At 41.0% G+C, this 16407-nt stretch overlaps 2 protein-coding genes across 8 annotated transcripts in view; one reads left to right on the top strand and one right to left on the bottom strand.

The window, feature by feature from the left end:
* The window catches only part of EAF1 (ELL associated factor 1), a 22405-nt gene extending 17222 nt beyond the window's left edge, over nt 1-5183 (bottom strand). Inside the window, exons 1-2 of the mRNA XM_064444155.1 lie at nt 4914-5183; nt 1322-1416 (exon numbers count right to left, since the gene is read on the bottom strand). Of these exons, the coding sequence (XP_064300225.1) occupies nt 1322-1416; nt 4914-5016 (198 nt within the window). The 5' untranslated portion in view covers nt 5017-5183. The remainder of the gene's footprint in view (nt 1-1321; nt 1417-4913) is intronic.
* METTL6 (methyltransferase 6, tRNA N3-cytidine) lies at nt 4632-16407 on the top strand. 7 transcript variants are annotated; one of them, XM_064444153.1, is made up of 6 exons: nt 4632-4656; nt 6858-7158; nt 7827-7961; nt 9194-9364; nt 10474-10615; nt 13263-16407. In XM_064444153.1, the coding sequence occupies exons 2-6, from the start codon at nt 6877-6879 to the stop codon at nt 13409-13411; spliced, it is 879 nt and encodes a 292-aa protein (XP_064300223.1). In that variant the 5' UTR covers nt 4632-4656; nt 6858-6876; the 3' UTR covers nt 13412-16407. The 7 variants fall into 7 exon arrangements, with proteins under 7 accessions (XP_064300223.1, XP_064300221.1, XP_064300217.1 ...); XM_064444151.1 differs by having other exon boundaries at nt 4638-4656; nt 6775-7158; XM_064444147.1 differs by lacking the exon at nt 4632-4656 and adding an exon at nt 4663-4788.

Genomic DNA, 16407 nt, shown 5'->3' with positions numbered 1-16407 from the left:
GGGCAACAGGATCCAAGAAATTCAGCAAATCTTGTCAGGATGAAACAATCTCAAAACTTCTCACTCTTTTCCAGTATGCCCAGGGTTTCCCAGCTCTGCCTTTGAACTGCATATGCACAGTGGCTGCATTCAGTGCAGCTAGCTGTCCAAGCCTCTGAAGCATACTATAAGCTTAAAACTGTTCATACTCATGGGAAGACAATGAAGTTAAACTCATCAGTATAGAGGTTCAAGGGACAAGTGATGTTGTTCAACAAAAAATATGAATGAACAACGCTACTGCCACGCCATCCAAGATGAATGCCACTGCTACTAATCATATTGTTACCTGCTCTCAAATAGCACTACCATGCTCATAATTTTTATAGACAAAAACCAGTATGCAACTTCCTGCAGCAGTAAAGGTGACCAAAGCCATATAAAAAAAACAGGAGTGGGGGAAGCAGGCCAAAGCCTCATTCAGTGAGAATTACCACAGTGCCATCACCTACCAATTAAGAACACCAACATGCTAGAATAAACAACACCAAAAGGATCTGACACACGACTTCCAAACTGACTGGACCCCCCTGCAACCACCAAACCCATCAATGTCTGTGAATTCTGGTTTATTGGCTTGACACATAGCATTAACTTCAGCTAACAAACAAATCCAGTCCCAGTATGTAAGCACTTTCTTTTGTTTTGTAAGGAAACCGCTGAACCTTCAATTACAAAACAGCTGCACCTATAAAGAGTTTGATCACTTGTTTTATTGCTGTTTGACCATCATCCTCACACAGTAGATCTTTATGGCATAATTTGAGGAGGAACTGCATGGGAAACCACTTCATTGCTGCTCACCAGAACTGCCCCCCTCACTTCCACTGATAAAGCTAAAGGCAGGGAACCCTCTGTGCTATTTTTACATGTTTTAGTAATGGGAAAAATATGCTTAGAGGCTACCTGTGGCTTCTGAACATCAAACCTTGACTAAAGCCCAAATTACCCTGCCTTTCTTCATCAAGCCTGAGCACTAAAAAATGGATGGAAATGAGGTATAGAGCTTCAGCTAACAGTAAAAGTCTTCTGGTTATTCAAGGAAGAGTAGGAAGGAAGGAATCAAAAGCAAAGAACAGACTGCAACCACACAAATATAACCTTTTACAAAGATTCAACTGTACAGTCCTTTCCTAAGGTAACACGCCACAAGCCTGGCTGCTCAAATATTGAACCCACTTGTATTAACAAAGATGGAAGTGAAAATAATGTTTACATTAGACTGTGACTACATTGCAAATTTGCTGGAGAGTAAACAAGGACACATACATAACAAACTTACTGGAATATGTGGCAAAGTGATTGTTACGTCATCTCCTTTACCCACTTGGAGGTCCCCCTCACAAGATGTATCAATTGATGCTGGCTTAAAATCATCTAAAGAGGAAAATAATTGTGATTACGTTTCTTAGAGTCTTCAGAAGTGTCACCCTGCCCTGCAGAGAGTGACTGCACATTTACTGTGATTATAGGGAATGCTAAAACACACTAGTGTTTACAGGAGGGGTGGAATAATACACCAGTACAATACGCCTATGCTCAGCACCCCAGTCATATAAAGGTACCAGATTCTGAACTTCCTTTTTAAAAAGGAAATAAGGTTCTAGACCTTGTGTTTGAAGACCAAAAGCAGACTTCTCCAACCCCCCAGCTTTGAGTGACACTTAATTTTGCAGGCAAGCATACAACTGTACCATGCATCTCAAAAGAGTATCAACTTCAAGACCCAGGGCTCTGTGTGGCTCCTGACAATTCCAAACCTGAGGACTTTCTCTGTGACAAAGATTAATTTAGTGACATTAACTCATTTAGCCTTAGTGATACTTCTGGCTATTTAAGAGCCATCTTGCCTCCACAGTACCTCCACAGGTGTAGAGGAGACCTCAGATCTCGCTTCTGAGGAAAAAAAGAGGTGCTGATCTTAATTCAGCAGGCTCCGTGCTAGTCCAAAGCCACTGTGGATAGAAAGTATGACTAAGGTAAAACATGGCTTTAAACGAACTCTAGTTTTAAGTATTTTTGCTGCATTGTATAGAATGCTTTGTCTCCCAAACAAGGCACTTCTGCTTAGCGTATTTATCTGAAGTAAGAACGTTTTAACTTAAAAGTATTTTCCCTTCACTATTCTGTCATGCTGATGAGCCATAAAAACCAGAAAAAACCCCTATCAGAACCTGTAATAGTTTGACAGAGGATTTAGACAAAGTGAAATAAGATCAGACAGATCTTAAATTGTTTTGTTTTCTTTGTTTTTAAAATAACCCTCCATTCAATTCTAGCATCTCTGGATAGGTGCAATCATATTCACAATGAAGGCTTTTAATTACTGCATTAGTTGAGAAATTAATATCTCCGAACAAATTTAAAATATAATTCCATGATGAAAAGCACATTTGCAGAAAAAAAACCCCAAACCCCATCTTGTAATAAATTCTCATTAAAAGGACATTAATGTCTAATTGAGTTTTACTTTGACAGGACAACAAGCAGAATGAGGCACACTTGACTTAATCCTCATGCCTTAACTGCCAGACCAAATCATACCCTTCATTTTCATCTGAGCAATCTATTTCTAGCTATTGTTTCCCACCTACTTTATGTGCAAGCTTGCTAAATAAAAATATAGCTAAATAAAACAAACCAGCTGTACAAGCACTAGCGTCTTTGCCAAAAAGGGATCAAGAGTTTCCACAGCGCAGTCACTAAATTAAAAGAAATATCACTAACACACTTATTTCTTAGGTATCAGCAAAACACAGTTACTTTAAACAAACACCCAACAAATTGTTTTCATTTGGTTAGCTTATCAGGTGTATGTGCTTGGCTAATCTTGCTGTAGATGGAGTGCACATATGTCCCTCCAAATGTAACCACAGTCCTTCAAAATGTTAAATATTTTTAAGATGTGTTTTCCAGGGATAATCCAGTTTTTCATTACAGTATTTCATAAACATTATGGAAAGGAATGAAGTATTTTCAGAAGGCCGAAACAAATTTAGCCTACAAAATCCTCTTATTGTAGTTTGTGTGAAGAGGATTACAGGAACAATATAATGCTTGAATCCCAGATAAATCATTCCAGATCAACAGTTAGAAAAGAATTTATAACCAGGAAACAAACAGATCTCGCTTGAAAGTCACAGATGGAAAACACAGCACACAGAAAGCTCTTTTGAAATAAAACTCCATTCTTCCAGTTGCAGTCTGAAGAGCTTTGGCTTTGCAATCTCTTAAGAAATTTATTATTGAAGCATTTTTAATTCTAGAAATCCAATATGCTTCTATCTGGATATGGCTTGGGTTTAATTCATACACTATCAGACAACAACCTCATCCATTTGATAGTTGGGCTATTTTAAAATTCTGGGTTATAAACGGAAATTTACTAGTATGTTAGTGCTGGATAGAACTGTTCAGTGTTATGTATAAACAGTTAAATGTACCAAACATACCATATAGTATTTTTCAACGTGGTGGAATTACGTATAACCAGAGGGATGAAACACAAAATTTGTTATCCCACTAGACAGAGTTTACTATTGAGCAAAATAGCTTTGCCTCAATCATTGACCATCTGCTTGAGTAACAGCTCAATCTAGAAAGCTGTTCTTTGAAGTTGCACTCGGGTGGCTAGTATCACTGAAATTACTTACTCATAGTGTAGGAATACGGGCCATGAAACTGGGCCTCGGATCCTACTGTTAACTGTATAAATTCCCAACCCTAATACAAAGCTACTGAAACCAAAGTTTAGTATTACTGTCATTTACTGTTGGTGATTTACTTCTCATTTAATGGATGAAAAAGCAATTTCTTGCCCACAGTATTCAAATACAGGGACACAGTGAGCTCCTCTTCCAAAATGAAATTAAGTGCACCCAATGCTAGAATGGAGCAGCTGGATATCTGCTGTCTTTATAAAAACCCCCACATATTCTTCCAAGTCTTCAAAAACTTCATTATTGCTTGAGACCCTACCTCAGATTTTATCTTACACTGATTAGGCAGTACTTTATGAGTTTGAGCCATTTCTGCTCGCTTTCCTGGGAAGTGACCTATTACAACTGGCTGGAGCTGGTAGAGCCAGGGACGAAGCTGCTGGAATACAGGTTGCCTCATTGCAAAAATAACCAGTTAAAAATCAAACTGCGGGCGCCTGGGCTGCCGAGCAGCCGCCTGGCACTCCCGCCAGGCCAGGCCGGGGCCTGCGGTGACCTGTCCTGCAAACTGCAGTAAAAAAATAAAATAAAATAAAATGTCAAGCCACCCCCTCGCGGAGGGGATCACTCTGCGCTCCTAAGGCATTCACGCACGTTTCATGAAAAAACTTCATAAGCCGTTCGCAGTCGCCGGCCTGTGTCCCTCAAACCTCCTCCCTAAGAGCGGCATCCACCTCCCCTCACGTTGCCCAACGGGGATGGACATCTCTGTGGGGAAAACACTCGTGGGAGGGAAGGTGTGCGCTGAGAGGGGACGGGGACAGGGGGGAGACGGGCGCTGCGTGGGGACGAAGCCCCCGGGGCGGCGGCACGAAGGAGGCGGTGAGGAGCAGGGGCGGCCAGGGCGACAGGAAGGGTTCGTCGTGGCGGCCCAGAGGGGAGGGACGGCGCTTCACGAGTAAGAAGCGGCGGCAGGACCCCGGGAGGAAACCTCGGTCGGGATGGCGGGGCGCCGGGGAGGTAGTGTCCCCCGCCGCGGGGCCACCCGGCGGGAAGCGGTCGGAGGAAAAGAGGCTCGCCGGCAGAAGGGGTGGGTGCGGCTGAAGGAGAAACGCCGCCGGTGCAGGCGGCAGGGGGACGGGACGCGGGGAGCCGGAGGGAAGAAGAGGCGGCCGCGGCGGGACCCCGCCAGGAGGGAGAGGGGGTGGCGCTCACAGCGGATGGTGTGGAAGGAGGCCTTCGGCCGCCGCTCGAAGCTCTCGCCCAGCTGCAGCGGGTGCTCCTCCTTGTCCAGCAGCGAGTTCGCCGAGCCGTTCATGGCCCCGATCCCGTCCCGTCCCCTCCCCTCCCGGCTCAGCCGGTCCCTTCCTCTCCTCCGTGCGCTGCCGCCCGGCGCCCTTCCGGGGGCCGAGTGCAGCCGGGAAACTGCTCCGGGGCCGGCGGCAGCGGCGGGACGAGGCACGGCGAGGCGAGGCGGGAGCACTGGGCCGAGCAAGGGCTGCTGTCCCCGCCGAGGGGCCGCGGGTCCGGGGCGTCCCTCTGCGGAGAGGTGGGAGCCCGGCGCTCCCCGCCCTCGGGAGGGCAGGGCCTGCCTTCCTTCCTTCCCTGCCGGGGTGCTGAGCGCGGCGGCCCGGGCCCCGCTGTGGGAGCAGTTCTTGGCGGGAAGCCCGTTTCCCTGTGGGGGACCGGGGGCTTGCACAGAGGTATTGTCTGTTTGCGGTCTTAGGGCTGGATTCAACACCTTTTAAAAGGCTCTTTACCCGAAACGTTGGCTGTTAAAACCGTGGTCGCCATCGTGCTACCTTCCTACCACAGAGTTTTCTGAGCGCAGACGGGCCAGTGGAAGAGCTAGCTTGGATTTTTTTTTTTTTTTTATTTATTTATTTTTTTTTGCTTTTGTTCCGGCTTTTCCGGTGGAGAAATATAAACGTTGGTCTTTTTGTAGTATGCCAGACACATAGTAGAAATTTTGCTGATTGAGCTTTTTGAGGATATGCTCTTCTTGAGGAGACTTTCTTTCAAGGGAGCCTCTTCTCTGTAACCTTTTCTGTTTGTGAAGGAAAAAGAGTGTGTCATCTGTCTCCCGTGAAATGGGACAAAATTTTGACAGTTCTATATTTCATTTGCACACATTTATATTTTATGTTTGTGTTTGTATCACGTAACATAAAATATGTAAATGAAATACAACTCTTTTTTTGATTTAGGGTGGGCATTGTTGGGTTTTTCTCATTTCCATTTTAGTGGAATGACACTGACGCCCAGTTCTGGGCGGTGGCGTACAAGTGGCACGTTTTGGCTGCCTGGGCTTCCCTGGGAGTTGCTGAGCCGTGCAGGATTTAATTCACACATGCCATCTTCCAGGATCTGGATGTTTGTGGCAAGGCAGAGATCAGAACTGGTTTAACATCAGGGAAAAGATTTGGATCCCATCACAGCCTATGCAGAACTCTCTCTTCATTTCTCTATTTCTGTTAACTTCTTAAAGTAAAAGCAATTGTGATTGTTAAAACTGGCCCAGATCTTCAGGAGGAGGCAGTGGAAGGAATGGTGACACAGGCCGGCTGTGGGTATTTTGGCCACAGTACTGGTTTTGCTCTTGTTTGAGTGATGTGGTGTTATAAATGCTGATGTTTTCGCTGGTGTCTTCTCATAGAGGTGAGAGCAGGAAAGAAAAATGCTAACATAAATACAATTTCTCTCATCAACTTTAATGGGGCTTTTAAATGTCACCTGTTTTTCAGATACGATTTTTCTGAGGTGTCCTAACGGGGGTTAACAAGAAACAAAGCCCTTGCTTTCCTTTTAAAGTCAGTTTTAGTTAAAATAAGCTTAGAGCTGCACCATCTTTCTCTTTTTAGGTAGCTTCCTAGGATGCAGAGGGAAGACTAGCAGACTCTGTTAAGTATTGTCTTTAACTTTGACATCAGTGTGATGTCATATGCAGTTGTTAGTTTGGGTGGAGGATTTCTAAAATTAAGAGAAAACTGGCAGTCCATCAGGTAGGACAGATCACCATAAAATCTTAGTAAGTGCATACTGTAACTCTCTATCATTTTTTTTCTTCCGCTTCTAGGTCCTTGGTTATTTTACCCAAGTTAAGTGATGGAAACATACGATAAAGAAAAAAGATCACCCTTGGTTCTTTGGCATTCACAGCTGTGTCAAAGAATCTAGGATGTTCCAAGAAGACTCATCAGCCGATTGCTTAAATATAATAACAACATCTACCGAAGATGGTGCTTTCCAAAAAAGAGGCCATAGTGCAAGAATCCTTAGCCCAGAAGAAGCTGAGAGACTAGCAAAAGATCAAGTTTTGGTATCTGAGTTCAAACAATTAAAACTGGAGAAAGAGGCGCAGAAGAACTGGGATCTATTTTACAAAAGAAACAGCACCAACTTCTTCAAAGACAGACATTGGACAACCAGAGAGTTTCAAGAGTTAAAAGCATGCCGGGAGGTGAGATCCATACAATTCCTCTGTAAAAGGTGGGATTGATTGTTTCCAAATAATTTAATAATACCTATAACAAAGCCATTAGTGTAGGAGCTGTCACATGTTAAGTTTGAAGTGCCCTGTGTAGTTTCTTTTAATATAAAAAAGATACCTCCTCAGAATCAGATGCGTCAGTTCAGTTTCAGTTTATAATTGACCCATACTGGATACTAAGAACGAAATCTGGAATATTTATTTTGTGTCCTAGACAACTTGTCTTTCTGTGATGTGACGTTTTCAGATGCAAGTTGGTGCCCTTCAGAACACTCCTTTGAAGAAGAGCATTCAGAATTACAGGCTAATGGCAAAACATCGTTAAGGGGAATAGCCAGATGCATCTGTTGTTCATTATAGCTGAACGAAAGACAGGACAGAAATGGTACAACAATCTGTTGATTACTTAAGGGGTAGATGGCTAAAGAAACATTAATATATTTTAAAAAGATTTGTAATATTGCAGAAGTCAAGATTTCTGTTTTGTAGTGCCAAATTATCCAATAGATGGCTACTTTGGTTTTTAAATCAATGGTAATTAAAATTGATTATAGCTTTTAAAATACTGATTGAACAGTGTATCTGCTCATATAATGAGAAAAACAAAAATGCTTTATCTTGGATTTCTTCTTCCCCAGTTTGCAGATCAGAAACTGACCATTCTGGAAGCAGGCTGTGGGGTTGGGAACTGCTTGTTTCCACTCTTAGAAGATGATCTGAATATTTTTGCATATGCCTGTGATTTCTCTCCTAGAGCTGTTGAGTATGTGAAGGTTGGTGTGATATTTGGAACTTCTTTTAGAGTGTCTTTAGAATCTTCTGAAATGACAAATGACTGGAATGACAGACTTCTCTCGCCTGCCTTTTTGTAAGGAGGGTAGAATAGCTTTTGCTGAAAAATGGGGACTGATCTGTTTCAGTGGAGCTCCTATGCAAGAAGCTGAATCATTGCTCAAGACCTAGTTTTTCAGCATCAAACTAGCATTATGGTAATATGTGTATATTACTTGAATGGTTTGTGAAGACTGTGGTTTTGGGGAGCACTACTGTGTCTCTGCTGACTGTGCAGTACAAGCAAAATTTGTTTGGGATGGAAGCTTGCCCTTGATATTTGTGGGGCAGAGGGAGTCCCAAGGAGAATCTTGAAAACAGGGCTATGAAAGTTATTGTTAAGGAAATTTGTAGCCTGATTAGAAATAGGTATGTTTATACGTATTCATAGGTAAGTAGTAGTAGTGCAGTCAAAAGTTAAGTCTTCCAGCAAGGTTAGTGGAGGCTTTGGGCTTTAAAAGTCTCCTGGTTTATTAAGTTTATCATCACAGGTGAATTTCTATATATCTGTTATTTGAAAGCATTCTCTTGTGGGATGTTTGTGACTAAGAACCACGAGACACATACTGCATGTCTCATGGGAAAGATGGGAAGAAATACATGTGGCAAACAGGAGAGGATGGCAGCTCCCTGGGGTGCCACAGCTGCACTGCAAGATGAGGCTGGGCTGAGTGTACACCCTGGGTTTTGGATGGTTTTGTGGTATCTGCTTCCAGAGCTCTTGCTGAACTTCTTTCTTGCCAAGACCAGGTTTCCTTTTATGCAGCGAAACTGTGGGCTAGAACAGCCCAGCTGCAGGTTATGTGACATGAACCAAAACCGTTCACAGCCTACTTGTAGCTCAAGAGCTGTACTTTGATCACCTTGTAGTACAGAATTTCTTTTAATAATACTTCTGTATTTTTAAAGAGTAGAAGCAGTGGTAAAACAGAAATGGTATGTTTTCTGAACTGTCTTAATGCACATTCCTTCTCAAATTCCTGAGAACAGACTATTCTAGTAGCCGTAGTTTCACTATCGTAGTATGCAGCAAAGGATTTCTGGTTGCATTAGTCACTTGCTGGAAGTTAATGTTCTTTTGCCACCATGTCATTCTACTGATTAGTTTCACAAGTTTTTTACTTTTTTTGCAATAACAAATTTTCAGTGAAAGTATATTCTTTTCATTCCCTAGAAAAATGCCTTATACAGTACTGAAAGATGTAAAGTATTCCAGTGTGATCTTACCAAAGATGATCTTCTAGAAAATATACCAGCAGATTCTGTGGATGTCGTCACGCTTATATTTGTGCTTTCTGCCATTCATCCTGACAAAATGCGTCTTGTCTTGAAGAATATTTACAAGGTATAACCAGCTGATTTTGCAGCCTTTAAAGTAGATTCCTTCTTTTTAGCTTTAAAGTACAATTTTTTTCTGAGAAAATAATAACCCCTCCTGTAATGGTGATCTTTACCACTATATTCCATGGATGTATTTAGTTAGTTCACCTGGTATAAGGGACTAAAATATGTTTTACAAAGTTTTTTTTTTCTCTCTTGATATTGTGAAGTAGTTTGAATTTTGGCCTAATGCATGCCATCAACATAACAAAAAGATATTCTGAACCTGGGACTGGGGCTCCTAGTTTGTATGTTGCAAGTAATGTTCATGGATTGCAGAAATGTCTGTGTTGGTAAGGTGTGAATGACAGTGAACCAAAACTGACTTCTGGAAGATACAGTGACTTGCAGTTAGGATGTTATTGTTATTATTAAACACACTTGGTCTGTGGTGATTTAGAAGCAGGGTGTTCAGAGATCAACATTCATCTAGAGACTGATCTGTCCTCCCTGGTGACCAGTGACAGGGCCTGAGGGAATGGCAGGAAGACGTGCCAGGGGAGGTTTAGGTTGGACATTAGGAAAAGGTTCTTCACCTAGAGGGTGGTGGAGCACTGGAACAGGCTCCCCAGGGAGTCAGTCAGAGCACCAAGCCTCATGCTATTCAAGAAGCACTTGGACAACGCCCTCAGAGATATGGTGTGAATTTTGGGATGTCCTATGCAGGGACAGGAGCAAAATTAGGTGCTAGACTGTATACTACCCACAAAGAAAATACCCTGTTAGAACTTAATTTTTATTGTTAAACTGTGTATTTTCTTCTTTACTCTGTATTTGAAGAGTGTTGCAGAAAGCTTATTTAGCTGATCAGCACCCAAACAGGTATCTTGAAACTAGTTGTGGTCTACTGTTTTTGGGGAAGCATTTTTAAGAGTGGACAATCCAGGTTATATGCAACGTTTTGATTCCACAGGGAATGAATTTTATTTATATATATATATATAAAAAAATATAATTTCTCTTTTGAATGTGTTAGGATACCTTCTCTTAGTTATATGTGTATACAAATAAATATATATATATACATGGCTAAATCAATTTCCCTTGTTAAAGCATATATGTATTGTGTGACAGGTATTAAAACCAGGCAAGTGTGTCTTGTTCAGAGACTATGGACTGTATGATCATGCAATGCTCAGGTTTAAGTCTGGCAGCAAACTTGGAGAAAACTTTTATGTGAGGCAAGATGGGACAAGATCATATTTTTTTACTCAAGGTAAGGCATACTGTAGAGTGCTTTCTTTTCTGTGAATCTTCTGTTTAAACTTGCTTTGGGGAATTGCCAACATGCCCATGGAAGTTTTGTTTTACACAGACGAACTGTTAAATCATGATGTGCTTCATTTGCCATCCTTTTTGGGAGGAAGAGGTTATTTAGACTGGCAGAACTTTTTGGAGCATTTTCTTGTTTACAAGCTGCTTGTGTGTTCTATAATGTGCCAAGAGCAGCAGTTTCTGAATTTCCTGAATTTCATTCAGCTTTGTTATCTAAGGGAAAAAGACCAACGTTCAGTAAAATAATCGATCGTCTTCATGAAGCAACTAAGCAGTTGCTTGGCATCGTTCTTTTATTCCTGGGGTGCAAGATGAGGTCTGCTGATGAAGTCAATGACTTCTAAAGCAGAACCATGGGGACAGCGCTGCGAAGCTTGTGCACAGGTCCTGCTGAGATAGCACTGACTAACTGTGGTCACTCTGTCTTCTGATTTTTAGTAAAGATGATGCAAAAAGCATTGCCATGAGATACAGTATTTAAACAGTTTTTAGTGCTCATAACGCTTTAGGAAGGAGGCTAATTATTACAGTTTACTGGTGAGGAAATTAAAGCACAGAAATATTAAGGAATTTGCTTAGACTTTCACGGTGAGTTGGGATTATAGCTTGTCTCCTAACTCCCAGTTCCTCATGTTAAACTTTAGTAAACCATTACTTCCCCTTATCAATTATAGGGCATTGTGTAATAAGAGCTGTGTGTTTATTTCTGTGGGGCTCTTTGTTCTTAGTCTAAAGCAAAATGCAGCCACTGAAGAGACTGATTTGGAGCCAAGTAAATGTTATTCATATTTTATAACATAATGTATTACCTAATTGCTTCTGATATATAAAAACCATTAATCTTGTCTGAGCTTTCTCTATTCTTTATAGGACAATGATGAAATCTAAGATAAGGCAGGCTGTGCTACAGCTTCATTGAAGCGTTTCTAGAACTGTTATTTATTGAGTGGTTTTTAGTTCTGTTTAAACAATTAGCTCTTACAAAGAGAATGGATGCTAAAGGGTACAAATAAGAGACTGACCTAGCTGTGGAATTTTAAATCCCATTTTAATTGTGTGTTAGATTTGTTTCCAAATGAGAAATTCCTTGCTAGTATGCACGTTTGCTTTGGGGGAAGAACTGAGGTAGGGAGGAGGAAGAGGAAGGAAGGATAAAAGAGAGAATTTATCTTATATTGCTCGTGTTAGCAATTGTTTTGCTTTGGGCTCGTCTGTGACTGCCTCATGGATCACCTTTGCTCCCATTTTTAATCATTATGGTCTCATTCATCTCACTAATTTTGAAATAAATAATGCTTAATGCTTCAGAATTCTTTTGTTACTAGAAACACGACTCCCATCATTTCCACACAGTTTGCAACCTGTCCTATTTTTCATTTGTTTAGCACTACACTGGTACACCAAATAATTGCTGCATGGGGTTATTTGAATGATGCTTATTTATGTCTAGCTTCACATAACAGCACTGAGCTTCTTCCATGGGAAAAAAAATCCAGTATTCCACTGTTTGAAATACTATTAAATTTGTGGATGAATGCGTGGTTGTAATTTTGTGTTATGAAATATGTGCAACTTCCTCACAATGAGATTTCAGTAAGTCCACAATTAAGTGCCGTTTATTTACATTTCATTGATGTGGGTCCCCCATTTTAAGTGAACATACTGTGTTTACAAACAGTGCATGTGGCTTCATGATGGGTTTAAGTTGCTATAAGCCTCCACTACCACCATCCCTCAGGAAGCAAGTGGTCTCATCTTCCTTCTTCAGCACACCATCTCTCCTAGTGCTGAGGTTCTTGTACCCACATGATCTGCCATTTCATCAAGCTGATCCCCCTGAACACTGGAAAAATGGCATGGCTTTGTTGTCTATCAAGTGGCACAAGTTTAGAATGGCTTAAATTTATTGTGAAATTACCCCATGAGTAAATGGAATTTTTAATTAACACGACAAGTCAGTAGCATCAGCAGCCCTCTCTCTGCTGCACATGTCACCCTGTTGGTGAGGTCCTTCTGCATTCCCTGAGAGAGATGTGCTTTGAGTGAGATTCTTTTGTTTATGGAAAATACTTTCAGTTTGACTTAGTGGAAGTTTGGTACCACCATATCTGCTTTGCCATTTTTTCTATTTTTTCTGTTGAGCAATGGCATGTGATTGTCTGGTAAGGTGGGATGTGGTATTCTTCCTCAAGCAGAGATGCATCTACAAGGCTGGATTACATTTGAAATAAGTGATGTATTCAGCTAGCGAAGGTCAGCTGCACAAAGTGAAAACACACTGGAGTCAGTCACAAGGAGAATGACAAGGCTCAATAAAAATGTGAGATGTGGCAAGTGTCAGAAACTAAACTGAGTGACTAGCTTAAGCCCCAGTTTTGCAAGCTGTTTTGCTTAGGTTGATGTTTCTAAAGGAGATCTGTATTGATTTTTATTCAGCAGTCTGCCTGCATAGAACAGCGTGAAATCTGAAGGCCTGTGTGATTTTCATGCCGTAACACATAAGAATATATGCTTACATAAATGCTGACTAGTGTTTTAAAAATAGCTTAAACGTAATATTTAATCTTATTTTTTAAATTCTCTTCCAGAGTTCTTGTCTCAGCTTTTCAAGGCTGAGGGATATGAGCAAGTGGTCAATGAATATGTGCAGCGAGAAACTGTGAACAGGAAAGAAGACTTGCGTGTTCCAAGAGTTTTTCTTCAAAGTAAATTTCAAAAGCCTTTCAGTAAGACATAAATTCTTGCTGATTAGCAACAGCCTTGCTTGTTTGAAATGGAAGCCAACACCTAATTTCTGCTTGTGTGTGCTCATCTTTCTGGTAAACCAGAAATGACTGCATCTAGTACCTCTTGTTGGTTTTCGTCCTCAGATACGAAATACGAATGCTATTTCTAATTCAAATTTAAGATGGTTTAGTGATGCAGGCAACCTGTTGAGTATCTGTATTCCTGCTTCAAAAGTAAATCCTGTGCAGCATTGTTGGAGGGTCAGGTAAAGCACACTAAACATGGTTAATTTTAAGCACTAGTTTTCATTAGTTGTTATCAAAATCATTATTTCCATTTTTATTAAAAACTATTTTTAAAGAAGTATCCTGTGTTTCCTATCACATATGTTTTTTGTGGCCTCTTAAAATTACAGTATTTAATCTGCTTTCAGTACTTGTAGGATTTTTGAGTATAATATCTCAGATATAGGAATGAAACAGACTTAGTGAGTGGTATAATGGAAGCTGCTTGGGTATTTTAATAATGGTATCTTTTTAATGTGCACAGCATTAGATATGTAAACAAATGTTTATATTCTAAATAAGATCCTAATTTATCTGCATTCATGCTTGAAGAAAGTTGTTAGAGGGTCAGGTTTTCTTTATCCCTAATTAATTTCAGATGTCTTCCTTTGATAAGTAGAAATAGTTGAGGTTTTGCAAGTCAGTTTCTCATTTGGAACTGTGAGTCAGAAGTACTTTCTTTCATATCAAGTGTACTCAGCTGCTTCTTTCCTGAGCAGAGGTCTTAATTCTTTTCTGTCACTCTCAGGAAAGGTGTTGGTCTTTGCAGTTCCTATCACCAAAAGCCACTGTACTAATGCTATGCTCATAGCCAGCCACAGACTTGATGACTGCTCAAAGGAACTTCCATCCTTTCCCTTCAACAGCCCTGACACTTTGCACTGAAGAACCTCTTGTATGTTCTTGGATGATACAATCTCAAAAACATGTCTGGATCTTTAACCTGCATTTTGAACAGCTGCTCTGCAGCAGAGGAAGCTCAGAAGTATCCTGTGACTTGTGCAATGGGCCGTGCTGATCTTTTGTAATGTACACAAGTTGCAACAAGGGAAATACCAATGAAATACTAGGATTTTTTAAATTATTTTTTGTGTGTAAGGGAAGGCCAGACTCTGGGACAGGGTCTAGAGAAGTTGTGGAATCTCTGACCTTGGAAATACTCGGAAATGGTCTGGGCAAGGCCTTGAGCAACCTGTGGCTTAATTTGAGGGTGGCCCTGTTCTCGGTAGGGGTTTAATTTCTTGCAGTATATATTAGTATGTGATTGATTGACTTGGGCTGTCATTCCACTAGACTTGTGTGTTGCTCGATAACCCAGTCATACACATCTGATGTGGACCAGAGGTGAGTGTTTGCCTCTGTTTATGACAAACTAGCCATAGGATGTGCTAATGATTTTTTTTTTTCCCAACACTCTTTATACTGGCTGTGTGTGCATGGAGAGAAAGAAGTAATAACTTTTCCAGCATAAAGCCTAATGTTACAAAGCTAACCAGTCAGATTTTTTTGAGCAAATTGGAGCTGCCAGAGGCCTTATGCTGTTGATACATTTATAAATAAATTTGCAGCAGATCATTGCTTTGGGTCAGGGCACCACAGGGTATTTTTTTTCTGATACCGTGAGCCCCAAAGCTGGATTTATTGTGTCATCAGACTTTGGCCTCAGAGGAAAAAGAGATTAAACCGCATAATTCTCCTAACAACTCTTTGAGGAGGGTTATTTAATGACATCTCCTTTTTTTAAGGAGAGTATCATCCTGGGGATTTATGCATTGCTGACCCCTGCTGCACAACCTGTGAGCTCTTTCTGCCATACTAGTAATAAATACCTAGTAACATTTATAGTAAATGAAAAAAAAATGCATTAAAAAGGGTATAACCATGATAGCGTTATTATAATCTGAGCAATCATCATTTTTGTGGCTTCCCTCAGCACATGTTCATCTTTAGTACAGCGGGTTCTGCAATGACTGCATGTAGCCTGAACTCTGATTTTTAGTGGAGTTTGAACCCTCTAACACCAAGTGCCTTATAAAGCTGAATGTTTGGTCCTTTTAGAGTATATAGCATGTAAATGAGACTGAAGGATTGCCTTGTGTGGCTCCTTGTCACTTTGGCATATGATTGTCAGCGTATGCAAAGGCAAGCGCACTGAGGTGAGCATCCCAAAAGGGAAATGAAATGTAGGCAAGAATTAAAAATATTAATTGGAAGGTTTGAGTCAACCCTGTAGACTTAGCTGCAGACAGCCATTGACTTCCTTTTTACACTGGACTATTGCCTGAACAGTAATACATGTTTTTGTGGCTATAGCTTTGGTGTGCATTTCTGCTTGAGGAACTATTGTCACTTTTTGTGTAGCATCACATTAAATGGAGAGTAGTAGTTCTAATTTTTTTGTTTCTCATTCAGTCTCATTTCCAGTCAGACCTGGAAAATAAAGTAGCATGCATTAGCACCCCTGCCAGGAAAGCCTTCAGATATAGCTGTCATAGAGCAGAGATTATTTTGAGATGAATGGTCAGAAAGCTTTATTTGGTCTCTATGCCTCTGCTTCTGTGAACTCTAAATCATGGCAAGTTTTTGTAACTGTGGTAAAGTTTGAGGAAGTTGAGTCAGCTTTAAGAAATCCTTGCTTCATCATGTGAGAGACAGTAAATGATGGGGTGCATGAGGCTGTGGTAGTGCTGAGTAAAGTAGATGTACTCCACCCGAACCCTTCAGTCTCTCAAAGCTTGTGTAAGCTCACCAGAGGTAGTACATGCCAAGGATGCCCGTACCTAGTATCCTTACTTGAAGAACTGTCCTTACGGAGACGTGGTAATCAGTGTGAATAGTGTCAGACGGACTTGTCAAAAATATACATGCACTGAATTTTGCTTACCTTGCACAAAGAAGCTACTATGCTGTGATTGTAATAAATGTCTTGATTGTTCTTTGA

Source organism: Phalacrocorax carbo, chromosome 2, assembly GCF_963921805.1.
Source record: "Phalacrocorax carbo chromosome 2, bPhaCar2.1, whole genome shotgun sequence".
Classification (NCBI taxonomy): Eukaryota; Metazoa; Chordata; class Aves; order Suliformes; family Phalacrocoracidae; genus Phalacrocorax; species Phalacrocorax carbo.
The sequence above is the reverse complement of the archived record's forward strand: the minus strand, read 5'-3'. Positions and strand labels throughout refer to the sequence as shown.

Bases quoted from the DNA above. Each gene is read 5' to 3' on its own strand.
- METTL6 (XM_064444147.1), top strand. From the start codon at position 4,700: ATGGCGGGGCGCCGGGGAGGTAGTGTCCCCCGCCGCGGGGCCACCCGG. The intron at 4,789-6,857 runs GTGGGTGCGGCT...TGGCATTCACAG, and splicing joins GAGGCTCGCCGGCAGAAGGG to CTGTGTCAAAGAATCTAGGA. The intron at 9,365-10,473 runs GTATAACCAGCT...ATTGTGTGACAG, and splicing joins TCTTGAAGAATATTTACAAG to GTATTAAAACCAGGCAAGTG.